The 27,811-nt window shown below is 40.1% G+C and overlaps 1 protein-coding gene across 1 annotated transcript in view; it reads left to right on the forward strand.

Annotated features, from left to right (window-relative positions):
* COL27A1 (collagen type XXVII alpha 1 chain) overlaps window positions 1–27,811 on the forward strand; it is a 249,264-nt gene that overhangs the window by 125,356 nt on the left and 96,097 nt on the right. Inside the window, exons 17-27 of the mRNA XM_074211169.1 lie at window positions 2,379–2,432; window positions 4,539–4,592; window positions 4,728–4,781; window positions 6,402–6,455; window positions 6,765–6,818; window positions 10,041–10,085; window positions 11,170–11,223; window positions 13,484–13,528; window positions 23,812–23,865; window positions 26,212–26,265; window positions 27,028–27,081. Coding sequence (XP_074067270.1) covers window positions 2,379–2,432; window positions 4,539–4,592; window positions 4,728–4,781; window positions 6,402–6,455; window positions 6,765–6,818; window positions 10,041–10,085; window positions 11,170–11,223; window positions 13,484–13,528; window positions 23,812–23,865; window positions 26,212–26,265; window positions 27,028–27,081 — 576 coding nt within the window. The remainder of the gene's footprint in view (window positions 1–2,378; window positions 2,433–4,538; window positions 4,593–4,727; window positions 4,782–6,401; window positions 6,456–6,764; window positions 6,819–10,040; window positions 10,086–11,169; window positions 11,224–13,483; window positions 13,529–23,811; window positions 23,866–26,211; window positions 26,266–27,027; window positions 27,082–27,811) is intronic.

Consider the following 27,811-nt stretch of genomic DNA (forward strand, 5'->3'; position numbering starts at 1 on the left):
GTCATTGCATTACAGCCCAGTATGGTTCCTGATGAGGAGAGATTGCTTGAGTAATGGGAAGAATGCTATTCTAGGAGTGTGTTCTAGGCCTGACTCCATCATTACCTTACTGTGTGACCTTTGTGTCTCTGGGACAGTTTTCACATTTGGGAAGGGGGGGAGAAAAGGAATTGAACAATCTCTGAAGCATTTTTGGTTCTAAAGTTCTTCAAATATCTGCCTACCATGGGATGCTGGATTTTAGTTAGAAGAGCTGGGTTCAAATTCTGATCCTACCATTTCCTAATATGACCTTGGACAAATTACCAGATCTCTTTGGTCTCAGTTTCCTCAACTGAAAAACAGGGAAAGGGATTTTAGTCATTACTTTTGTTCCCACTGCTTCTTTGACATGGTAGCTGTTTCTTAGGTTACAGAGAAATGGAGGAGGAGAAAGAGGAGGAGGAATAGATAGGGAGGAGAGAGAGAGAGAGAGAGAGAGAGAGAGAGAGAGAGAGAGAGAGAGAGAGAGAGAGAGAGAGAATCCATGTTGTGTGTCATCCCGCTGAATAGGGTCCTGGTGCTGCAAAGGGGAACTATGTGCTGACTTATTCCAGTGAGATACCAGATCTCCAAGCAATCTGGGGGCTCTTTGGGAATAGTTTTTAGGATTGTTACAACCCATTTTTTTGAATCTCTGCAGCAGTTGCAAATCTTATTGGTCAAGGTTCATATGGTACCTTTTATCCAATAAACATAATATATATTTGTTGAATTAAATGTAGATTTAGTTAAAAGACCCAAATTGGACAAATAAAGGGGAAGATCTGGCTGGGTTGTGTTAATTTGAGTTACAAACAAAGTGAAGCTATAAGGGAGGATAGGGACTGGACCTGTTGATTGATTGGTCATTGATATTTGAGAACTACCAGAACAGAAAATTCTCCCAAAGTAGGTCAGTACCTCCTTCCTATCTTAAAATTTTAAAAGAATTGTCCAGAGCAGAGAGGTTAAGCACTTTGCTCAAGGTTACAAAGTCACTATATGTCAGAGACAGAATTTGAACCCAGCTCTTCCTGGTTTTTGAAGCTAGCTCTTTCTCCATTATGCTTCTTAGAAAGAAAGTAATGAGATTCATTTTCTGACCAGTACTAGAAGCATGCTTTGTCTCTGGAATGTTCTCACACAGATTCACCCCACCCCTCTTAATTCTAACTCCTTCCATCTGTTAATTATCTCCTATTTATCCTGTTTATAACCTGCCTTGTATATATCTACATGTTGTTTCTGCCATTAGTTTGTAAGCTCCATGAGGGCAGGGATTGTTGCTTACCTTTTATTTTTTATTGTGTCCCCAGTACTTAGAACAATGCCTGGCTCATCATAGTAGATGCTTTAAAAATGTCTATTGTTTTATAGACTGATGTACACACATATGCACAAATATTCATATTTCCCTTATTGACCTGATTGTAGTCAACTACAAAGTAATGAGACTGATTTTTCCTGGCATTTAAACCAGTTCTAAAAGTACTCTACAAAGAGGGAACCAGACTTGGTCATGGCAATTAGAATATCGTCAGAATAAGTGTAAAGCCACACTGTGTGGCCATTATCCTTTGGGTGAAAAATGGTTAGACTGAATGGTTTCTGAAAGTCACTTGCTGTTCTAAAATTTCAAGTCCTAATCTTGTTTTTAAATAAATCAGTCTCTATGCTTTTAGAGTCCCATCTTATTAGTGATAACTAGACCATCATTTCTGTGTGAACATAGATAACCCCTTTGAACCCTTGTGAGATTTTATTTTTATTTTTATTTATATTTAATTTATATATTTATATTTACTTTTATATTTATAATATGTTCATATTATTTATATTTATATTAGGACACCCAGGTCCTAATTGTTCTAGGCTTGAAAGAGTAGTGTGGTGTGGAGGGTTGCTTTTAGAACCAGTGAATCTTCTACTTAATCTATGACATTGGGAAAATCACTTAAACATTCTGGGCTTGATTTTAATGATTTAATTGGACTAGGTGATGATCTATACTCTAATAATCCTTTGGGAAATAGTTCTGTATTATGAACTCTCCAATTGAGCGTGGCCCCAGCCAGGTCAATGGGCCAAATATAGCTGAAATAGGACTTTTAAACATTTAGTTCCTATTGACTATGAATCCTGGAGTGGGTATCTTTGGACCTGGTCCTTTTTGGCTGGACATTGAGATAGTCATGCTCTTGAACCCCAAGTTGTGGGACCTGCAAGCCGACCTTCTCCCCTCTTTCTTGGCCCACCTCTCCTGAGGAAGGCATTTAAATGATGGATGAGGTGGGGGGGGGATGGGAGCTAGCCAAAGCTAGGGTCTATTGTAACTCTCTTTGCTGATGTGTATTCAGGGCGATCAAGGGCTGCCTGGTGTGCCCGGAGATATCGGATTCCAAGGAGATAAGGTAACTGCATATAATTTTCGCTATTTCTCCTCCTGCTCATGCCCAACTCGGCTTCCTTCCCCTCATAGATAATATGCCTTGAATCTCTGGGCCGCATGCAGTTCAGTCTCACAATTCCCCTCCGGCTCTGGACACCAATGGCATTTCCCAGAGTGGAATTCTGAGCTCTGGCGCTCTAACTTCCTGCCTATAAATCATCCCTTTAGGAGGAAAAGGATAATGCTTTGAGTTATAAGCAGGATGCTCCATAGGTAACAGCAACGATGTTTTATATCCCAGGGTCAAGAAGCAGCTGATGCCATTTCCACCAGATAAATTCTAAATATTCCTGGCATCCCATTAAGCATTTTAACCCTGGTGATAGATATGGAGACAATGAAGCTATGTAAAGTGAGGTGACTTTTTCATATGGTCAGGAATAGCATCTCTGGGTCTCTCAGTTGTTAGCTACCTTTTCCTCCACCTACACCTCTACAGATTTCTCCCCAATACTTTTCTTGGTATATATTTTAAAAATAGTCCCGTTTGTGTGTGTGTGTGTGTGTGTGTGTGTGTGTGTGTGTGTGTGTGTGTATGTAGTTTACTTAATGCCTTAATCTGCTATTTGCTACCCATTTGACATTGGATAAATCACCTTTCTGGACCTCAATTTCTTTTATCTGTAAAATAGGGAGGTGGATTAAGTGATCTCTAAAATCCCTTCAGTTCTAAATTTACAGTTCTAGGATGATTCAGTTACTCACCACAATTCTGTGAAGCAGATAGGGCAGGATCATCCCCATCTTAAAAATGAAGAAATTACATCTGAGAGAAGTAAAATAACTTGACCAAAGACATATGGCCAATAAATGTCAAAGCAAGCACTACAACCCTGCTCTTCTCGTTCTAAGACCTCTATGTTTTTAGGGTGCTGTGTGGCCTGTGTAGTCTTTTCTGATCTTTCTTAAGAGCCTCTTATTGCCAACTGTCCCAAGATCTCTGGAAACTTGATGAAACTCTTGCTTCATTTAAGCCGAGAGTAAAATGGCATCAATTGAGTGTTTTGGGAAAATGAGGTTGAATGATTCCTCCAAGGCAGTCTTTGCCAAGGGTGTACTCCTTGATGTCTACCCAATACCCCATGCTATTCCTGCCCTTCTGTGACATCTCTAAAGGAGAGCCCTTGCCCTGAATTGGGACCCTCAGGGTGAGGGCATTTATGTCACCATCTTGGGCTATTGTGTGAAAGAGCTAGAATGACCTGCATGCTATACCAATCCTATCTGTTTTTGAACTATACTTATTTTCACAGCTAGGGATCAATAGAGGCATTTGCTTGTTTAGGCATGGGTTACTACCCTAGTGAACACCTAAAGCAGGCAGAATACTTAACCTCTCCTTAATGCCACTAGACTGTCAACTCCATGAAAAAAGAGAAATTTTACATTCACCAGCGGCAAAGTCCTGTGGGACACAGAGGGTATTTAAGTAAATTGAATGCATACTCCTCTGTACCTGTTTCTTCATACATCAAATAATAATGCTAATGGGGCAGTTAGATGGTGTAGTGGATAGAGCATTTGACTTGGATTCAGGAGGACCTGAGTTTGAATGTGACACTCACTTGCTATGTGACCTTGGGCAAGTCACTTAACTCTGACTGCCCCACATCTAGGGTCATCTCCAGTCATCCTGATTCATATCTGGCCACTGGATCCAGATGACTCTGAAAGAAAAAGTGAGGCTGGTGATTTAGCACAGCTCCTCTCACTCAAATCCAATTCACATGCTTGTTACGGCATCACTTCCCCTGATGTTGTGGTCTTCTTCAAAATGAAACACAAACAATGTTATAACAATGTTATAACATTGTTATAACAATACTCATGTTACTACTCTCTGGGGTTGTTATGAGGACCAGTAAGTCAGCAAGGATTTGACTGAAATGTTAAAGATACAAGATTCTGTCCAATGATGGTTGTAAAGCTCTCTAAGTGCTCTACCAACATAAGCTATTGCTATTATTTCCTGAATGGGTGTACCTGTTAATGACTTACTGAGACCAAAAGATGTTTTACTTGAAATTCTCTTCCCTCTCCTAATGTCAGACTGGTCTGTGCTTTGCAGGGGAGCCAAGGAATATCAGGGTCACCAGGTGTTCGAGGAAAGCCAGGCCCTCCAGTAAGTAAGACTTCTTCCTTTGCTTCCAAATCTCTTGCCCTCACCATCCCTCAGCTTGGGGGATAGTGGCTCCTTGGAAGATTGGGTATCTGCCACTCATTACTTCCCTCCCTCCCTGTCTTCTCTGCTCTACAGGGCAAATCCGGTGACAAAGGACCACTTGGATATCCTGGACCTCCAGGCCCTGAGGTATGTGGTTGCTTAGTTTATATGTCCCCTAGAACTCTGATGGTTAAGAGTTTCCTCCCTTCTGAATTCTTTTCTCTTTGAACTCCTAACCTTTGGCAATTGCTGGGGCATCCCCCAGAGTTCCTTAGAACATATTGACAGGTACACTGTTGGAAATCAGAGGAGGGGAGTTGATATTTTAATTTGGAGAAAGATAGTCATCTCTTCCTCAGACCATGGTATATTTGTGACTCTTTCACAGAGCACTTGGGCTCAGAGATGTCAGTTATAGAGTTATGAGTTCTTCCTGAGAATTACAACTCTCCTCTCTTTGAACATCTCCTGAGCTCTGGAATCATATACACAATAGAATCTGGGTAAATTTTTTGAAGTAGTTGATAAAATTTGACAGTCCTGTCCAATGTTCTGGCATTTTTTCTTCCTTTTTTTAATAATGTTCTATCAGGACCTTGAGACCTAAGTAGGGTGGGGGTATGGGAGACTGTGAAGTTGAGAAGGAAAGAAAAAAAACAGGTCTCCCAGGGTTCTCAGAACCAGGAATCTTTCAGTAGAGGGAGCCCCAGCCTGACTGGTCTGGTTGCATCCTAGTTGAAACTGGGTTGGCCTCAGGAACCCAATAGCAGTCTGACCTGCTGTACTTGGCTCTCATGGAGGCCTCTCTCTGTCCAAGACAAAAGGTCTTTTGGCTCTAGGCAGCTTCCGGAATCATTCCAAAGATTCCATGTCTCTAGGGAACCCTGTGGACAAGGGAATGTTTCCTGTGGTGCTAGAATTTCTTTATGCTTTCCACTCTTACCTTTGTGTCCTCAGGAGAAGCACAAATTTAGAAAGGGGTTTGGAGGCCCATGGAGAGAGGTATACTCCTTAGTTATGAAAACCCTTGCTCCCTATTCTATCCTGTCTCACTCTGGGCTTAGAAGAATCTCCTGTCTGCCTCCATAATCCAACTGATAACAAAACAGGGCCCACTAACTGAGACACTTAATTCAGCCCAGTGCTGACTTTGATCTGGGAATTGGAGTATCTTAGAATGCCAAATTCAGCCACTTTTTGATGGCCCTATCTCCCAAGGAGATGGCTCTATGAGCACCTGAGACCTTCTATCCAAGGCTGACCAACAAGCCTAAGCCTTTCATCAGTGTCCTGACTGTGACTGGGGCTCTGAAAAGAATTCAAACAATGGCTCCTGCATCCCTCCTTTGTTTCAGTTGTCCTTGACCAGTGGGGTGGAGTGAACAGGATTCAGCTTAGCTGCAGACAGAAGCTAATGAGCATGTCATCACTCATCAGTTTTCCCCTCCTCTTTCCTGTGGAGAGGGAATACTTTGATTCATCAGTAGAGCACATGTGTGTGAACGCCAGTCACTGATTAGCAGAGTTACAGCCAAATCCCCATTCAAGGAAATCAAGGGCATCTCCAAATATCCCATGCCTTCCCTCACCCCTTTCCAGGACACAAAATTCAAAATAGACTTGAAGAGGTATATGTGTCCTGGCTCAGGTTAACCCAAATTCTGTGGTGCTATTTGAGGATTACGGTGGGCATTACCTCCCCACAAGATTCTGCTTCTTGTGTTCTTGTCAGACATGCATTATCCCTGACTTTCTTCTTCTGTGTAGGGATTCCCAGGGGACATAGGACCACCAGGCCAGAATGGTCCAGAAGGTATGAAGGTGAGTTGATGGCCAATAACAGCTTTGTGCTTAGATGGAAACAGCTGAGGGAGATGGGTAGGGAAAACTGGGAGGAGGGGGCATGTGGAAATGGGGAAAAGATGGCTTGAGATTGTTCTGGCTCAATCCTGGATCTGGGATGTTTGCATTGAGGGCCCTCCAAGAGTTTTCTCCACAGTGGAATTGATGTTGGATGCTGTCCCATGGTAGCATGTGCTAGGAGGCCAGAGGCATCTTGTCTGTGTCAATGGTCCCTTGGAGTACAGACTTCTGATCTTCTGAGACCCCTTTCTTTTCTCTTCTCTCCAGGGCAAGCCAGGAGCCCGAGGCTTACCAGGACCGAGAGGACAGCTTGGGCAGGAGGTGAGACAGCCTGGCTCCGTCTGCTGCCCTCCCCGGAGTCACCTCCTTGGCATGTTTCCCTGTCTCTGAACTTGAGCTCTTGGCTGTGGGCATTTGGAGGTTGGAATCCTTCCCTCCCTGTGCCTGGAAGCCACTGGGGAAGAGACCCAAATAGTCTGGGGTTCAATATTCATATTGGAGACATACAGATAATGATGGGTTGGGGATGGGTTATCTCCAAGTAGGGACTTGGGGAAACACTACTGTTTCAGGATATTTTGAGGTCTCCATCCCTGGAGATTTTCAACATCTGGATCACCATTTTCAGGAATGTCATAAAGGAATCTTGAGGTCCAGGCTAGTTCTCAGGCTTCATGGATCCCAACATTTTCTTCAGTCTTTTCTCTCTACCCTTACTAAGGAAACTTCTTAGTAAATGTTTATGATAATCTCTTCTCTTTCCACTTTTGATGTGATTTGGTTTAGTGAGAAAATCATAGTAGTAATGAGAAAGATTAGAGAAGAGAAATGAAGAAACCATTGACTTTAGGGCTATTGGATGATAGTCTACTGTGGTCTATGAATTTTAAACAGATGTTCTAGAGACTAAAAGAACTGGGGGGAAGATTTGGAAGTGAAAAGGATCTTAGTGATCATCTTGACAGGAAAACAGCACAATGTAGTGTTGATTTGGAATCAGAAGATATGGACTCAAATCTTGGCTTCTGATAATTGCTTGTCATGTGACCTTGGGTAAATCACATAACTTATTGAGTTTTCAATTTCCTTATCTGTACTATGAAAGAGTTGGATTAAATGACCTCTAAAGTCTCTTCTGGCTCTAAATCTAAGATCCTAGGATTGAGCTCAATCTTCTCTGGGAAATTGAGACCCAGAAGGGAAAAAAGACATAGATAGCAGATAGGATGCAAACTCACACTTTCTAATTCCAAATATGGTGTGCTTTCCATTAAATTTTTTTGTCTTCTCACTCTCCAGAACCTTTCATACCCTTATAGATGAACACTTGCTGAGTTATGATACATGAGTTAGGGAGTCAGGGAGAATCTGGTTTTCCTATTAGACTTCCTGCTGTTGCAGATCCCCTTTCTGTGGTCTGCTTCAGATACCTTTACAATATCAGAAACTACCAGCTGTTTCTTTGCCATTTTGTGGTGTGGTTTTATTGGATGCTTGTGCATGAGGAATAAGTAACCCAGAGCTGATGGGAGTTCTCTATGTGAGGAGAGGATTGGAGATAAGTGAGAACTAAGATATCAGAGGATACCAAAGCCCCCCTCATTTTGCATATAAGGAAACTAAAGTCTAGAATGATTAAGATCATAGATTTTAAAGCTAGAAGGACATTAGAAGTTGATTCAGCCTTCACATTTTATTTTTTTGTGTATTCTAGCCTGATGAAATTCCTTTCTCAGAGTTACACAGGCAATGAGTAGTACCAGGTCCTTTCACTCCAAAGGGCACTTTCCAGGGTACCATGTTATGCTTTGCCTAGGACTGTGGAGGGAATAGGAATAAGGTATAAGTCTTCTGACTTCAAATTCATTCATCTTCCCAAGTATTTATGGGAAAATTCAGACCAATTCAAAACTTTTTTAAACCCTGAGAAAGCCCTCCCACAGTATAGTAGTTTCATTATTCTAGATGTCTTCTCTGGTTTTTTGTTTTGTTTTGTTTTAGGTTTTTGCAAGGCAAATGGGGTTAAGTGGCTTGCCCAAGGCCACATAGCTAGGTAATTATTAAGTGTCTGAGACTGGATTTGAACCCAGGTACTCCTGACTCCAAGGCCAGTGCTTTATCCACTATGCCACCTAGCCGCCCCTCTTCTCTGGTTTTAACATTTTATAATAGTGTTGGTGACTTTGTTGTTTAAAACATCTGCCTTGTGATTAGGGAATCTGGGTTCATTTTCAAGCATATCTTTTTTCCTTCTTCAAACCTTGGTTGTACTCTCAAATACAGTCACCCTTTTGAGGGCAAGGATTTTGCTTTGTGTATTTTTATATGGCCTGCAACTTTTAGCTCAGTGGCCTGTGCTTATTTTGTTTTTGTTGTTCAGTCATGTCCACTTCTCCATGACCCTATTTGGGGTTTTCTTGGAATATATACTGGAGTGGTTTGCCATTTCCTGCTCCAGCCCATTTTACATATAAGGAGACTGTGACTTGCCTAGGGTCATACAGCTAATAAGTATCTGAGAGAGGATTTGAACTCCCTCATCTTCCTAAATCCAGGCCTGGCACTGTACTACCTAGCTACTCTGTATTTAGTTAGTGTTTTATAAATTTCTGTTAAAAGTCCTTCTGTTATATGTCCTTCACTATCTACCTAGTATTATTACCTATTTAGCATTTTATGCTTTGACATTTTTTTAAGGCAGTGGAGTTAAGTGACTTGCCCAAGGTCACATAGCTAGGTAATTATTAAGTGTTTGAGGCTGAATTTGAACTCAGATCTTCCTGTCTCCAGGGCTGGTGCTCTATCCACTGCACCACCTAGCTGCTCCTGCTTTGGCATGCTTTACCCTGTGGCATTGATAAGGATATGTTACACTGAGTCATCCGTACTCTTTCAACCATAGACACCAATTTTAGATAACTGGTCAGGTTTAGGTGAGTTTTATGTAGCTAAGTAGACCATACAAGCTTCAAACCATTTGATTTAGACTATGGAAATTCAGTCTAACACACTGACTTTGCAAGAGCACTTATCAGAAACATTCTTCTAGATGTTTCTAGTGAGAGTTTGCTCTTCTTTCTGGTCCATTGAGGCATATAGTTCTTCCTCTAGATTGAAGCTAGTCTTGGCTCACTCAAAGACAATCTAATATTCAATAGAAATCTATAACACAGAAGCCAATAGGGTCATTGGATGGTATGAGCCCTTTGTCCTGAGACGAAATGTCCTGGGTTCATTATTTTTCTAGGACCATGGACTATTTTAATGTGTTATTCTTTATTCAGATCCCAGTTAATTGTCTTCAGGATGAAGTTATGCAGTAGCCCCTCAATAGCTCAACCCACAAATTGATTGATGCCAGCCTTCCCTTGATAGATCGTAGTTTGCAGGCTTGTTCTCACTGGGCTTTTCAGTAACCTAGTGGAAAGAAAGAGGGAAACTCTTCTCAGTAAGTTTGTGTCATTATGTTGTTATGAAGCTAATAGACCTCTCTGACTTTGTGTCGTCCATCTTTTTTTCCCTTTTCTGTGCCTTGGTCTTCAGGGAGATGAAGGACCAATGGGGCCACCAGGATCCCCTGGGTTGGAGGTAAGTGTCCTAATTAATACATCACATGAGATTTTGGTAGATCCAAGTGAGGTATGGTAAAAAGGGGAAGGTAAATTCTCTAGGAATTAGCTTGGCCAATGTTTGTAAGAGCACAGTAGAAAAACTGTCACTGATGGCAGAATGCCAAGCTCACCAACTTTGGTTTAGACAATAATTCCTTGAGATCTTAGACCTGGAGGAGACTTTGATTAGTTCTCTGGTCTAGCTCTTTTTCCTCAGACAAATAATTGCATGCATCAACTCATGCTTAAAATATCTTTTTATTTTACTTTGCCAGAGATTTTTTAATCCTGCATCCATCACAGATTGATTCTGTGGACCCTCAACAAATCATTGAATTTCTCTGTGTTTTTGACAACTCTCTGTCTGTCAGGAGCAGAAAAGAGATCAACCTGTAGAGAGTAGAGGGAGTTTGCTCATTAGGATTTCTCTATATTAATTATCAGAGTTTTAGCCCCTCTTCCTAACCATTTTAATTTTACCAAGCTTTATTTCATTTGTTTCCCTTCTCTTAATCCTCCCAATAATCTATGGACAAGAGATAGCAGAAATTATGATCTTCATCCAACAGATGAGGAAATTGAGAATCATGGAGGTAAAATGGCTTACCTAAGCAATAACTTGACTAAGTCAAATATAGTCAAACTGAAGGTAAAATCTAGGACCCATCAGTACCATCCAAGGCATTCTCTACCATATTACTATGCCTCAACAAGACCAATAAGACTGTTTTCGAATGGCTTTTTTGTTGTAATCTTGTAGTCTCCAGTTAATTGCCTATGTTAAGGGTCTCTTTTGTCTAATATGGACATATATATCATATTGCTTACCTTCTTGGTGGATAGGGGAGGGGCTAAAGGGAGGGAATTTCCCATTCAAAATTTATAAAAATGAATATTAAAAATAGAAATATTTTAAAGTTCCTTATCTCAATAGATAGATTTAACAAATTAAGGTTCTGTTCCCCAACACTTACTGCTCTTCACGTGCCTGCTAATCAGGGGCTCCAGCCATGGCTCTTTCCTTGACCATGTCCTCCTCCCAAATCATCTTTGTTTTTCAGGGTCAACTTGGCAGGAAAGGATTTCCAGGAAGACCTGGCCCTGATGGTTCTAAGGTAACGAGGGTTTTAGAATGACTTTTTGACCAAGAAGAAATATTGGGGAGTGGGGACTTGGAGAATAGGAATCTGATAATGGGGATAGACTGGGCTATAGAGAAATCAAACAACAATGAGCTACCTGTGAAACCAAACTCTGACCCACATGTCCATGAATAAATATAAACAATATTAACAAATAATAGTAATAAGCAAATGATAACTCAGGCTGATATCTTATACATTTTGCCCACAAAATTCTTTTATATACTTGATTTCATTCAATCCTCACAACCTTGTAATGTAGGGAAGATAGGGGTCATTATTCCTATTTTACAGTTGAAGAAACTGGGACCCAGAGATGTCAACAGGTTTTCTCACAGCCAAATAATTCCAAGTAAGTGGCAGAGCCAGGACTGGTTTTTCTCACTCTTCTCAACATTAAGAACTGGGTCTCATGAGCAATTCGCTATTCCTGATCTTGGCCTTCTGCTCCCTTTCTTGTCAATGGGACTCTGTGATGGGGAGGCACTTGTACCCTGAACTTTAGCACAAAGGGTTTGTTGGGGGGGGATAAGAAGGATATGCAAATGGTGCATTTTGTATGTAATACTGAATATGGGTTATAAATGTATTTGGCCCAGTCAAATTTTAAACCTAAGGGATTGGGAAAACTCCTTGCCAGGCACAGCCTGTGGTCAGCAGCCCCACAGAGGCCTGGACCCTTCATCCTGGTTTGGTTTCTGTGGCAGAAGGAATGACGATCCTTTAGCATATTACATGTTGTTTTACAAACCCATGTGGCTTCCCTTCTCTGTTTGCCTCTTTCCATGTCACTGGCCTTGTGGATATAATGGAGCTTGGGGGGAGGGTAGGAAGATTGAGGTTTCTTATTTTTCCTCCATGGCCTCTGAGTCTTAAAGTAACAGACATGCCATTTCTAGTCTGTGGGAGTCACTCAAGATGACCAAGAAGGGATGAAAAATTCAGGCAAGATCAATTCATAATGATTAAAATAATTTATGGATGTCCGAGAAATTGATAGAATGTCATAGCTAGAAAGGACCTTAATCATCAGTTAGTCCAAGACCTTTATTTTATGCAGGCAGAAATGGGGGTCCAGAGAGGGGAATTAAGTTGCCCAGAATCATATGGTAAATATTAAAGCCAGGATTAAACTAAGTTTCCTAATTCCCAAGCCCTGTTTTCTTCACAGGATGTGTCATTGAAGATAATTGTGGCCTCCCACAAGTGGTTGATGTTCATATTCCTGGAATAGGTGGTTCCTGAAGCTGACCCCAGGGGCATTTCTGGTGTCCTTGTGGAATGTTCATACTCAGGGCTCTGGAGTCAGTCAAACCATGCCATGAATTAGCATGTCTTGTGCATGGGGCTCTATGTATAAGACATATTCATCATGGACATAGGCCAAGGAGGAGGCATTGAGACCCATTACAATGTGGGAACTGGTAGAATGGAAAGGATACTGAATTTAGAGTTAGTAGTCCTAGTCCTGAGATCTGAGTGATCTTGGGCAAATTAATTAAATATTCTCAGTTTCTTCATCTGTAAAATGAAAGGTTTGATTAGAAAGTTTCTAAGGTCTGTCTAGGCTCTAAATTTAGAATTCAATGATCTATGATAGGTGGTATCTTAATCCTTGCCCTCCTTAAGTAAGCCCAGAGGCTTCTTGGAAATGGCAATTAGCTGCTGGGAATACAATAAGCATTTATCTCACTTAATCCTCAAAACAACCCTGGTAGGTACTGTTATTGTTCCCAATTTACAGTTAAGAAAACTGAGGTAAACAGGTTAAATAACTTTCCCAGAATCACACAAATAGTGTCTAAGTTGAGATTTGAACTCAGATCTTCCTGTCCCCAGGCCCAGCACTCTACCCACTGAGCCACTTGCCTGGCTTTAGATACGACCAAATCTTAGTTTTCTTATCTCTGGACTATTCTCCTTGTTCTTCTGTAAATTTTATTTTTCACTCTAATACTTCTTTCTATGTTGGCCTGTGGTAGGGCTAACTCTGTCTAAAATGGCAGACTACTGAAGTTGGAGCCATTTATAGCATAAAATCCTTTGTATGAGGTAGCTTATTACACAGCTTTGGAGTGATTGGTTGAAGATTCTCCCACTGCCCAGCATCTAAGTTTTCCATGGAGAAATCAGAGATGGACATGAGTTTGGGAACTGCAATTTACCTATTGACAACAGTGGTTGCCCTTCCTTCTCCAATCCCCTGGTGACATTCCTTCTGGTCTACTTGCAGGGTGAGCCTGGAAACTCAGGGCGGCCAGGAGGAATGGGTGAACAGGTATGTCATTGACTTTCTAATTTTGCTTTTTAAATTTACATATCAGCCCAACCTTGAGTTGGGTCTCAGGCACTCAGGACCTAATTGTCTGTTCAAGATCTCCATTCCCCTTTTGCTTCTCTTTTCTTTCTCCTCTTTTGCTATGTTTTTGGTCTTTTCGCTGCTGCTTTTAATCTCCTTTTAGGAATGGGCCCCCAAATTAGGATGCTATATTATTGTTAATGATAATAGTTAAAATACCTCACATGAGAATCAAACTTGTACAGTTAACAGATTATTTCATCAACATGTACCATCTTATGCTTTAATAACTCAGTAAAATAGAAACTGAGGTCCATGCAAGTGAAGTAATTTGCCCACTATTAACACTGCTAATAAATGGAAAAAACTGATTCTAGTCAGTGGTGAATAAGGGCTAGGAATAGGGATTGGACTTGTGATTTCATTGGTGTGTGAAACTCCGTTGAGGAAATGCCCTCTACTGATGTAGGCTGGCACCTTCTCTATAACTTACAGTTTGACAAGAGACACAGAGAGTTTAAATGATTTGTCCATGGTCCTATAGCAAGGATGTGTCTGACTTAGAACCAGGGCTTTCTGGTTTCAAGGCTAACTCTCTATCATCTATGCCACATTGCCTTGTAAAATATCTAATATTTATATGATGTCTAAACTCTGGTGTGTTCACATTCACTATCTCATGTTATTCTCACCATAGTCCCACAATTAGATATACTATTATCTACATTTTTATAGAGAAGGAAATGGGTTGGAAGGGGTAAAACTGCAGGTTTATGAAATGGTTAAAGGCAAGACCTAAATGCAAGCCTTCAGTCTCTGAGGGTAACAGTTCTCCAATTCATTTTAATTCCATTCAAAATTTGATGTTAGTATGTGCTAAGACCTGGGGATACAAAGACAAAAAAATGAAACAGTCCCTGCCCTCAGGGCACTTATATTCATTCTACTAAGAAAACACATAAACCAAGTAAGTATCAGACAAGAAAAATCAAAGAGGCAAAGAGCACTGATAATTGGGAGCCAGGGTAGCCCTGAGATCAGGCTCTTTGTGAAAGAGCAGGCTGCTGAAGGGAGACAAGGGTTGAGAAAGACAGAAATGAGAAAAATTCAGGCCTGAAGGTGACTTGTGTGAATATATAGAGGCAACTGATGGCAGGTCAAGTTGGAGAACACCTAGAAGTCCAGTCTATTCCCTCAATGGCTATGACTGTTGGAAACCCTAGCAAAGACCCAGGTAGAAAAAGACTGGTTATGAGGAGGATCTGTGATGATTCCTTTATCCAGACTATGCTTGTTTCTATATCAAGGATCTCAGAGAGGTGGCCCTGGGGATATTTGTGGCTGGATGCACTGTGTTATCACTCTCATTCACTCCCAGCCAGGCTCACTGATCTCTGGAAAGTAAAAGCTCTCTGAGGTAAAGAGGCTGAAGTCCTCCAAATATTTAAGCAAGTCTTTAACTTTGGATGAAGTCAGGATAGAGAAAAGCTCCTTGTTTGTTTTCCAAGTCTCACATATTGTCCACGCTCTACTCAACACCTCCTGAAGAAGCCCAGCAAGGCATTATTTTCAGGTCTAAAGTAGAGAAAAGGGGTCTCTGGAAGCTGACATCCAGGGGCCCTGGAGAAATTATCTATGAGTAGTACCTAACTAGTTTGGGGGTGGATTGGGGGATTGGGAAAGGGGAGGAAGAACAGTTGGGAATTTTGAAATAATTCCAAAAACATGTTCTGAAGGAAGATTGGGTATTTAGAAGCTTTGTAGGTACCTTTTCCCCATTAAAATAAAATTTTTAGATTAAATTTTAAAAAGAAATAATTTATTTTCATGTCACACTAGTAATAGGCTCACAGGAAACAAATATATAACAACAAAAAACAATAATAATAATTAGTATTTACATAGCTCTTTAAGGTATAAAGCAAAGTGCTTTATTTATATATTACCTTTTGTCTTCATCAGGGTCTTTTCCAAGGAGTACCATCTTCTCATTATGTGACCAAAGTATTTAAACTTCAGCTACAGTATTTGATCTTCCAGTGAATAGCCTGACTTATTTTCTTTAAGTATTGACTGATTTGATCTTCTTGCTGTCCAAAGGACTTTCAAAAGTCTTCCCCACAACTGTAACCCAAAAGAATTGATTCTGTGGCACTCACTCTCACAACCATATATTGCTACTGGAAAGACCATAGCTTTGACTGTATGGACTTTTGTCAATAAGGTGATGTCTCTGCTTTTTAGTATGCAGTTTGGATTTGCCATAGTTTTGTTTCCAAAGATCAAGCCTAAGCAACTTTTGATTTCATGGTTAAAGCCACTGTCTGCAGTGATCTTTGAACCCAAGAATATCAAATCTGACACTGCTTCCATTTCTTCTCCCTATATTTGCTAAGAAGTGATGGGACCAGTTGCCAAGATAGTTATTTTTTTAAGTTAAACTTAAAGCCAGCTTTTACACTTTCCTCTTTCACCTTCATCAAGAGACTTCTTAATTCCTCTTCACTTTTTTGCCAGCAGTATTTGCCTAGTAAATATTTGATTAATTAAAGTGTAAACATCATGAAACTAAAGGTGTCCTTAACTCTTCCTATTGGCAGGTAGAAGAAATTTGGAAAGGGCTTAGGGTCCAAATGAATGGAAAATCCCCAGCAGCCTGAGATGAAAATAACAGTTTCTTTGAGTAGACTTTAAGTACAACTTGGGTTGAACCAAGGAAGGGTCATGGTTAGGAGAGCACTAGGGTCACAAAGCTAGAACTTGAACCCAAATCTTCCGGGTTTGGAAGCGAACTCTATCAGTTCTCCATACCACCCTGAAAACTATCTTATATTTATGTAATGTCAGTCAATAAGGATTTATTAAGTACCTACTAGGTCCCAGACATTATAGCTCTTACGCTTTAACATACATTTGAGATATCTCATTATCTTACTTCCTCTCTGCTAGATGTCACCTCATATCTTTTTGAGATTTAAGGCTGCTTAGTAACTTCTCTTAAGTCAGAACAGATCTCAGACAATTGAGGGAGAATCTATCAAGTGAAAGGAGTAAAGCAGACTTACTCTATGTTGCTTCAGCAAAATGTATTAAAAAAGAACGTTCTAATAATCAAAGCTGTCCAATCATTGAATGAAGCTGACTGAGGGAAGTTATGATTCCTTTACATGCATGATGCTCCATCAAAGGCTGGATGGCTATCTGTTGGACTACCATTTATGTAGGTGTGACCATTGCTGACCACAATGTACCTTTCCCTGGATCCTTTCCACATACCCACCTCCAGCTGTAGGTAAATCTTCTGTGTCAATTTACCCTCCTTCAAGGCTGCTCTTGATGACCATTTAGTTAGATTTGACCTGGATATAGTTGTATAGTGTGAGACAGTCTGATATGACCTGGCAGTGGATGATCAGTGTCATGGTATATCCCATGGAGATAATCATGGGATATACATCATGTCCCAGGGGCTTTGGGGGTGGTGGTGGAAGGCATTGTGGCAGAGAAGGTCAAGACCCCCCCAAATGAGGAAGTCATTAAAATACAAGTTTTAGATAAACAGATTTCCTGCCCTATTCCTTTACCATCTTGCCATAAGCAAAGAGAGCTATAGCCAAATTTGCTAATGAATCACAGAATAGGTAATTGTACCATTGGAATGACTTTCTTAGCTGATTACCTTTCGGAGGAACCCAACCCCAATCCCTTCCTTTTCCTCCATTTGCCCTGTTCACACTGTGTTTGCTCTGATTGGGCTAAGAGTGAGTGTTTCAATTGTGAGACCTGTATAGACATTTTACATTCTTCAACTGGAACAATGATGCTAAGAACCAACCTGTGCTGAATGGCTGAGCCTCCTGGTTGCATGTGATCTTTCTACAGTATGTACCCTTTCCCTATTCTCAGCCCTTCAATATTTCAGTGCTATAGATGGTGTTCCATCAAATCAAATAGACTGTCTGACTCCCTCAGGGGAGCAACTGGATTCCTCATGCTTACCTTAGAGCTCTTTGAAGGCAGGGACTATCCTTTGCCTTTTTTTGTATTTCCAAGACCTAGCAGTACACCTGATACATAGAAGTTACTTAAAAAAAGCTTTTTGATTGATTGATTGTAAATCAACCTACTTAAAGTAGGTGCAGGAGTACAAATGAGAAGATGGTTCTTCATTTCCCTGCTCCTCTTTTCCCTCCCTCATCATCTTCTGTTGTCCCATATGATCATAAATATAGAACTCAAACGGACCTTAAATATCATTTAGAAGAAGCTCCAGTCATTGGACCATATTGGTCTGGCATTGCCTAGGCAACTGCAAGCAAGACTCAAAATTCAATGAATCTAGTGACTTTTTAGGGATGAATTAATTAAATGTTTGACTAAATATAGCCTGTATGTATGATATTATAAATATCCAATTGACCCTTGGCAATAGGTGCTCCACCCCTGATTTAGACCAAAGACTCTTAATCTTTTTTTGGGGTCATAAGACCCCTCTTTGACAATTTGGTACAGTCTATAGAATCCTTCACAGAATAATACTTTTAAAATGCATAAAAATACATGGAACTACAAAGGAAACCAATAATACTGAAATACTTATCAAAATACATATTTTTAAAAGTTCATGGACTTCAAGATTAATAACTCACATGATCCTCCCCTATATATTCTTTAGAAGAGAAAGCTGAGGTCTTTTTGTTTCTGAATCAATACCAAATTCCTCTGTTTGCCATTTAAAGCTCTTTACAATTGTCCCCTTCCTATATTTCCAGTCTTCTTATATATTATCACCCTTCTAGTACACTATGATTCAGCTTTCTTGCTGTTCTTCTAATAGGATGCTCAATTCCCTGGCTTGATGCCTTTGTACAGGTTGTTCCCCATGCCTGTGATGTTGAATTCTTGTCTCCACTTCTTAGAATTCTTTTCTCCCTTTATGACTCAATTCAGACCCAACTTTCTGCAGGAGACCCCTCACCTCTCACCCACAGCTTACTGGTGTTGTCTCATCTAAGGTTACCTTTCATCTCTGATTTGCAGCTCAACCCTCTTAAATGTGTTGCTTCCCCATCAGAATGTGTCAGCAGAGACTATCTCCTTAAATGCTTAACATTGTCTTTTGTACCTGAAAATTGCCTAAGAAATACTTTTCCATTTATTAGTTCATTTGTAATTTGTGTGTATCTCATATTGATTATTTACATACTTGTTGTTTCCCTCATTAAAATGTAAAGTCCTTGAAGGAAGGGATTATTTTTTGCTCTATTTTTTTTATCTCCCCAGTTAGCATAGTGGCAGACACATAGTAGATATTTGATTAATACTTGCTTAGTGATTGTACAAGGTCAGAAAGTAAGTGCTAGAGCCAGAACTTGAACATTGATTGCCACACCAAATATATCAAATCTTCCAAAGTTAACTTCTCATTAATAGTCCATCTGCTTTTATATCTCCCCTAGTACATACTGCATATAGTAGGTGCTTAATAAATACCTGGCAACTTATCTCTTGAGCCTGGATCTGATGCTGTTTGTTAGCTAACATGAGAAGAGAGAGAGAGAGAAGCAGATTTTGGAAAGGGAACAATTAGGTTCTTAGAGTTCTTTAAGGGACCTTAGAACTTAGTATCAAAGATGTAAGGACATTTAGAAAAGTGATAAAATTTTAGAACTGGAAGAATCCTTAAAGATCATTTAAACTTGGGGAAAATGAGACCCAGGGGCAGAAAGTGGTTTGGTTTTGCTTATACAGTGAATTATTAAAAAGGTTGGCAGAATCATACATTATGTGTTGGATGGGACCTGAGAGACCATAGTTTTACTCTTTCATTTTACAGAAGATGAAACTGAAATCCTGAGAGGTCATGATTTGCCCACGGTTATGTAGTATATGGTATAGTAGTAAAAGCATTAGACTTGGAGTCAGGAGGCCTGTGGTTGAGTCTTGGTTTACTAATGGTCTGACTTGTACTCAGCCAGTTTCCTCTTCTGTAAAGTGGAAATGTGGTGAGGAAGCACTTTGTCAACCTTACAATGCTGTATCTAAATGAGGTATTATTAATTGTTATTATTGATTATTATTGATTAGTCATAGTCCAAGATCCAAACTCAGGATTCCTGACTTTCAAATAAATTTATTTTTCCCTCTACGCACCATATTTCCAGTGCTTACGATGGAGATGTACAACAAAGTCATTTCATTGTTAGGAAAACTGAGACCATGTGTTCTTTAGGCAGTGGACCAAGGGCTTCACAGTGGGGTAAATCTCTGAGGGGAATGTGGTACATCCAATAGCATAAGGAGGCACCCAAATTGTTATCTCGTTCCCATGGCTTTTGCTTTCATCTGGAGAAACATGACAGAGAGGTAATGGATAGAACAAAATATGAATTACAAATCTACCTGGGTTTGAGTCCCAGCCCATCATTTATTACTTATGGAATCTTAGGCAAGCCATTGTCTATTTCCAAGTCTTGGCTTCTTCACCTATAAAATGGGTCTAATAATACTTGTTACACCTGCTTTGTAGGATTAATCGAACTATAACTAAGGTAATTTACAAAAGATCCCTATTAATGTAAGCTAGTAATTTTTTTGAGGGGGACTAAACCTGTAATCTAAGAAACAGTGTAGGGGCCCCCAGGTGAGGAACTTTCTCTACCAAATGCAGACCCAGCATCCTCTTTTCATCTTACAGTCTTAGAGAATTGTCATTAATTATTAATTATCATCAATTAATGTCAAACAAGTCAGGACTCAGAGTAGAATTGCTCCTGATCCTACTAGCAGCCTAAGTAGGAGAAGCTGACAAGGTCATCTAAACCAGGTTCTTAGAAAGAAAATGAAGACTTCATAATCATGACAGCTTCAGCTGGAAGATTTCTGCTCTTCTACCCTTTCTAGTCTTTCCAGGTGTTTTCTGGGACTATGTGTTTAGCAACATGTGTGCCATTGGGCTGGCCCCAGGAGGCTCGGGCTGTATGAATGCTATTCATTAGGATTCTGTTTGAATTCTTGTTAGAGGTTTATGACCTGTCTGCCATCCAATACCCAGTAACCCATAAATATAAAGTAGCTATGAAATTTCTGCTTTTCCTCAGCCAACCTGGCAGGGAGTGGCCGCTTAGCATAGAGCTGCCTTGATGTGCTTCCATTGGTATTCTTGGGATAGAGCCCATGCAGTGTGACCATCTGTCCCCTTTTGAAGGAAGGGTCCTTTTTATGGCTAATCCTTTTGTCACGGAGTCCCAAGGAGTCATTTGTGGAAGTGATGATCAGAAAACTTGTTTCCAAAATGTGTGCTTGGGAATAAGAATAGGAAGTAACTATTCTGTCCCTAGAAGTCCCATGAGCGCAGAGCAAAGGTCTCTGGCTTATTCAGATCTTTCATGATAAGGTAAGATTTTTTTACCCCAGAGTAGGCAAGAAACAATATGCTTTTTGAAGCAACAATATGCTCCTTTTCTTCATATGATAAATGTCTCAAACTACAGAACTATGTGCCTTTTTTATGCAAGTATCCCCATTCTATGCTTTAGAGAATTCATAGAAAACAGACTTTTGAAAGAAAGACTTTTTAGCAAGTGTTTGTTTTTATAATTTTGTTGTTATTGTAGAAATTATTCTCCAGGTTCTTTCCACTTTACCCTGTCTCAATTCATCATGTCTTTCCAAGTTTGCCAAAAACGGTCTCTTTTCTTCCTATCTTAGAGTACTCCATCACCATATGCCATAATTTGTTCAGTTAATTCCCATTTCATGGGATTCCATTTTAGCTTCCAGTTCTTTGCACCTACAAAGCTGCTATAAATATTTTCTTGTGTGTTCATATGACATCTTTCCCTCCTTCTCTGATCAATTTGGTAATATGAGCTTAGTAATAAAATCATACATTTGCAGGATGTTTGAGTGGGAAGGGCCCTTAGAAAACTTCTAGTCCAAGTACCTCATTCTTCCAAGGAGGAAATTTGAAGGACAAATGACTTTGCAATAAGGTCAGACCATCAGTAAGTTGACGTGCAAGTCCAGGGTTTCCTGGTTGAAGATCCGCAAAGTTAGCAAATGTCTGAGGTAGGATTTGAACCTAGGTCTTCCTTATTCCAAGTCTAGTGCCATATCTACTACATCTGGATGGTATTCTGTGTTCTCTTGTTATGTTATTTATAATATGAATGTGTATCTGCTTTTGTTTCCGGCATGAATGGTGTGCTGATTGTTATCTTGTTCAGTCATGTCCAGCTCTTTGTGACCCCATCTGGGATTTTCTTGGCAAAGACACTGGAGTGGTTGATCCTTTCCTTCTCCAACTCATTTTGCAAATGAAGAAACTGAAGCAAAATAGGATTAAGTGACTTGCCCAGGTTCACACAGCTAGGTCTATCACCCTATCACCTAGCTGCCCTGTATGCTAATACCAACAATAAAAAAGTAACCATGATGTCCTTTGTATTGATTCCCCCCATAGTAAAGTGAGTAAAATATAAAATAGTAAACTTGAGGGAAGGTGATTGACTTCCTTTAAACTGTTAGTAGATAGAGGAGGATGTTGGAATTGTCTTGGGCTTTCTAAAATGGGAAAGAGTTTAGAAATCCTCTGTTTGAGATAGAGGGAAATAAGTGTGGTCTGGGGCAAACTAACTTTGAAGATGAGACTGCTAATTCATCTCATGCTGTCACATCAAGACCATCTAATTCAGTTGATAAACCAGGGCTAGCACTACATTTATCGGTAGTGGTAATTTGATAGATGTGTGTCAAAGGAAATTAGTTTAATGTGAAAGAGTTTGCACTTCTAGGAAAGAAAAGTTAGAAAAATGCAAATTCTTTTCAAAGCTTTGTGTCTCCCTCCTCCCACCCCCACACATACCCACAGTGCCTAGCAAAATACTTTGTGCTTGACAAATATCCATTGAAAGTTGAATGTTCTTTCTATAATTTGCACCAATTTAGTCCCTCATAAAATCTCCCTTTGGATTGTGAACATTAAACTGGAGTTAATTGAATGATTGGTTAATTGACATTTCTTTAATTAATTCATTGAAAACCGTGGATAGGACAATGAATCAGGGCAGGTGACCTCTTTTTTCGAATGGATATAAATCAGTTTCACTTACCTCTTGCCAAAACTTTGGTAGATTAAGAAGCAGCTCTTAGATTTTTAAGCCCATTCTGCAAAAGAAGTCAACTGAAAATTGAATCGCCTTCTCCCCCACCCCCTTCTGCCCCTTCTACCACTAAAGCCATTTTTGTGAAATTCCATCAAACCTCATTTTGCATTCTCCTTCAAGAGAGAAAATAGGGTCAGCTAGAAAAGGAATCAGCTTCTAGTGTGATTTTTTTCAAGTCCTTTACACTCTCAGGGTCATAAGCAGCCTGTTCTTATCCTTAACCACCCCCCCCCACCTCCAATGCCAAATGGGGAAAAACTTTGAATTCTTGCCTATAGGGAAGATGAACCAATACCCCAAAGCTGCCAGGGAGGCGTTCTTAGAATCCAGCGTAATTTTATCATGGCAGTTAAAGTTTAAAAGAACACCAACAATTATTGTGTGTTCTCTTTCAATAATGAGTAGTAGAAAGGTTTGTGAAGATAGTAAAAGTTCTCAGATTTCCAGATTTTGATCAGCTTATTTGGCTTGAGTCATGAGTTCTTGGTTTCTTACTTAGTAGCAAAAAGAAGACATAGATGATGAAAACAATGTCCTAATAGAACAACTACTCTCCTCTTCTGAATTGTATTAGATCAAAGGTATCAAACTCAAACAGAAAAGATGACTAAATCCTATCAAAGGATCCCTTGGAAAAGCACATATTAACATTATCTTTGTTCCATTGCATTTTTATTTATTTTGTGAAATATTTCCCCCATTACATTTTTTCTTGGTTTGGGCAGCACTCAGGAATGTTGGGCCCCTCGGGTTGCTGTGTTTGACACCTCTGTGTTAGAGGGCTCCTCTGTTCTGGCTGCCTTCCCAGACCCATTCCTGGGGTAGCAGGGGGTGCAGTTCACAGCAACCCTAGCACTCCAACCTTCAGTTGGCTCAAAAAGCTGAACCAAATGGAGCAAAGGAGGCTACAGCAGGACAAACCTTCCTCTCTCTGGCAGTCATGCTGCCTCCCAACAATTACTGTTCAGTGAACTAGAGACACTTAGAGAATTCAACTCAGGGAAAAGGAAAAAAAAAAAAGCAAGCACCATTTTTAACAGCCCAATACATACCCAAATTCACTTTCTTTCTTACTTAAAAAAATGTTTCTCATAGGGCCTGATGGGATTTATCGGTCTGGTTGGAGAGCCAGGAATCATTGGAGAGAAGGTAGGTTGTATTTTAAAAAATAAATAAAGGAGCCCAGCACATTTGGGGTGGGGGGAAGGTGATGGAAGCTGCTGTTTTAGGAATTCAAAACCCTGTCTCAGTTTACTCTTAGCTCTGTTGTTCCTTGTCCAAGGACCTGAACAAGCTCTGTTGGCAGAAGTTACAACTTGGCATCTGGGGACTAGGGAGGGAGCTGTCAAAGGACCATTGTCTATTATTCTCCATGGCTGCCTTGCATTTGTTTCCTGTCTTCCATTCTCTTTGGTGCTTGACTATCACTCCATTAAGGACCACCTGGTTTTCCCTCCATATGTCAGGGCTCTGCTCTTTGTCTTACCTGCCCACTCTTTCTCAGGATCATTCAGAACCCTGTCTTAGAGCTGGTTGATGGGACCAGAGTAGTACAATCTTATGGGCCTCAGTCTGACCTCTCTAAGTGCATCCATCCACTCCACCAGCATTGCATCCTGCACAGGACTCAGTTTGAAATAAGTATTCCATGTAATTGTCCAATTGTTGAGCAGCTGATCAATCAGTTCCTCAAGAATTCAGTTCTTGCTAAGGCGACCAAGGAGTTGGGGCAAGAGTGGAGTGTGTTAGGGGAGGAGTGAAGCGGTAGAATGGACAGGAAAGGAAGGAAATGTCTTCTGTTGACACATCTTCCTCTCCAGATCTGACCCAGCCCAAGCCAAACTTAAACCAGAACCAAATGGTGCTGAATAGAAATCAAAAGGAACAAAATAATTAGCAGTTTGTTCATCAAAACCATCTCAGCAGAAGGAAAACCCCTTATTTGTGAGTGTGAGGTGGCTTCAAAGGGCCACCTGGAGGTTCTGCCTGTCTGCCTGTCATTCAGCAAATATTTCAGAGCCTTCAAGGCTCTAAGCTTGGGGGAACTCAGAGAATAAACAAGACCATCATACCTTTTCTCAGTGAGTTTGTCATCAAAGTCTATTCAGATAATAACAGAAGGTAGATTTTGGTGAAGAGGGGTACAAACAGTGTTTTGAGAATTTTGTGGAGGGAGAGATTCATGGAAGAGGTAGAATCTGAAGGTTGAGTAGGAGATTAAAAGGAAATGAAAGAAGAGAAATTCAGGCAAAGGGAATAGCTGAAGTAATCAAGGAAGACTCATGGAAGAGGTGGTATCTGAAGGTTGAGTGGGATCTTAGCAGGCAATAAAAGAGGAAATATTCCAGGCAAAGGGAATAGCATGAACAAGTTATGAGAGAACATTTTCAGGAAAATGAGAGTAATAATAATGAGGAGAGTTGAAGGGCTGGATATATTAATATCATTCATTTGATCTTCACTGCTTATTAGTGGTTCAAGTATTACTGTCCCCCTTCTACAGATGAAGTGAAATGAATAGCCCAGAGGGCCCCAACAAGTACCAAAGCCAGGCCTTTGGAATACATATCAAGTGCCTCAATCTACTCCACAACTTCTTCCTGAAGATTGGAGCACAGGGGATTTAGATTAGGAAGGGCCTTGGCTAAAATCAGTATCCAAGCATGTTGGATGACCAGGGGAGGGAAGGTACTAGAGGTTGTGGGGATAGATTGTGATTAGGGTATTATGTTGTGCAAGACTTCCTAGAAAAAGCTGACCTTGAAATAATATATAAAGGAGGGACAAGGTGATGTGATGATGGGCAGGAAGGAAGGAATTATTTTATTCCATCAATGGGAACTTTATCCCACTAATCTCATCCCATAATTCAATGTGGAATAGCTATATCTGTGACTGATGGTTGATGCCAGACATGGCTAGGTGAGAAGCTGATATCGGAATAGACAGGAACAATTCAACCCCAAGATAGTGGACATTCAGAGCCTTGGCAATTCCCATAATAATCTTCCCTTAGTATCCTGATGACAATAATGATAACTAACATTTATATAGCACTTTAAAAATATTAAAGCACTTACTACACTTGATTCTCATATCAGCTCTGTGAGGATGACACTATCCCCCTTTTACAGATAGGGAAACTAAGGCTGAGAGGAGTTAGGTGACTTGCCCAGGGTCTCACAGCCTGAACCTGTTCGAGGTGGGATTTGAACTCTGAGAATACCTTTTATCCTTTAAGACTAAGCTGAAGTGCCCTTTTCTAATGCCCAATCAGTTTTCCCTCACCTCAAAATCAACTTGTATTTATGTTGTATTTAATTCATGTCTAGCTAGATAGGTACAAGTGGTCCCTTCCCAATGGAATGTTAACTTCTTGAGGGCAGAGACTGTTTCTCTTTTGTTTTTGACCCTCCCAGTTTAGCATAATGGAATATCAGTACTTATTGATCCATTGATTCTTATGCATTCATTGATGTTTCTCCTTTGCTGAAGGGTAGTCGAGGCGCTATGGGACCACCAGGTGCTCCTGGAGCCAAGGGGTCGATGGTAAGGAGTAAGTCTGCATTCTCTAACTCTCTCCCCATTCTCTCTTCTGCTAGTGTCATTCCCCTACTCTGTGAACTCCAGTGATTCCCTATTGGGATTGCAATTGAATAGAAGCTTTTAAAGCCCTCATTCACTGACCTTGACCTACTTTTTCAATTTTATTATCCATTTCTCTCAGTTCCAACAAAACTGGCCTTCCCACTGGTTCTCACACAATACTCCATGATGGTCTGCCATGTTTGATATTCACTTTCACCTCACTTCTACTTCTTGGTTCCCTTCAGATCTCTGCTCAAACACCTTCTATATGACCCTTTTCCTTAACCTTCCTAGTGGCTAACCTTCCAAATTTATCTCATATTGATATTGTGGACATTTTTTATTCACCTGTAAATGTATATTATCTCATCTAGTAGAATGTAAGTTCCTTAAGGTCAGGGACTGTTCTATTTTTATTTTTGTCTCTTCTCTAAGCCCCAGTTATATATTTCCATATTTAATAAATGCTTATTATTTAATAATTGTCTTGGGGATGATAGTTCTTTTTTCCCCATTTCTTCTTCTTTGCCTTCTTCTCTTCATACCTCAACTTGATGCTTCAAGATCTTCCCATTCATATTTCTCATCTTTCCAAGTGCTCTCAGGGATCTGGCCTGATGAACCATGATGGCACTACCTTAGCTGAATGCAAGGCTTGAAGTAATATGTTTTATTCCTTTGAGCTCATTACGATTATTCTCCCCCAACCCTCTGTCTTTCTAGGGTCATCCTGGGACAGCAGGTGGCGTTGGAGATCCTGGAGACCCTGGGCCCCCAGTAAGTACTATTGCAAGAGTAGTCCCTGAGCAAGGACTCACTTGGGAATATTGCTTCTCCAGTCAGAGGACCTGATGCCATATCCCACATTTTCTGAAGTTTGCCATCTATGTGACCTTAGACAATTCATTTTTATTTCTCTATGCCTCAGCTTCCCAATCTTTACAGCAAGATTAAGGTTAAACTAAGGGGTAAAATTGAATGAATAGGTTTGTGCCAGATTATGAGAAGCCTTGAAAGTCCAGACTGTATTTGATACTGAAGGAAAAATGAAACCACTGAAGATTTGAAATAAATTTGGAAAATAGGGCAGGGAAGGGTGGAGATTCATGGAACTGTTTAGAGAGGCATCTTCTATCATTCCTGATAGAGACAGGGGAGTTGAATGGAGATTTAATGTGTGTGTATGTGTATATTTATGCATGTGTGTATATGTGTATATGTATGTATCTAAATATGATTTTGTTTTTATTAATATCTTTCATTTTAACATTAAATTTGCTTTATTTTTGTTTCCTTGGCTCTTCCTCTTTCCTCCCTAGTGAGCCATCCCTTAAAACAAAAATTTAAAATAAAAAGGAAAGAAGGCAGTTTTTCAAAACCTATTAAGTCTGACAGTATATATAATATTCATCCTCTTCAAAGAAGGTTCATTTTGTCAACTTTCTTGGGACCAAACCTAGCTATTATTAATCATAGTTAATAGTGTTCAATGTTGTTCTTTCCATTT

The sequence above is a fragment of the Macrotis lagotis genome, chromosome 1 (genome assembly GCF_037893015.1).
Source record: "Macrotis lagotis isolate mMagLag1 chromosome 1, bilby.v1.9.chrom.fasta, whole genome shotgun sequence".
Taxonomy (NCBI): domain Eukaryota; kingdom Metazoa; phylum Chordata; class Mammalia; order Peramelemorphia; family Peramelidae; genus Macrotis; species Macrotis lagotis.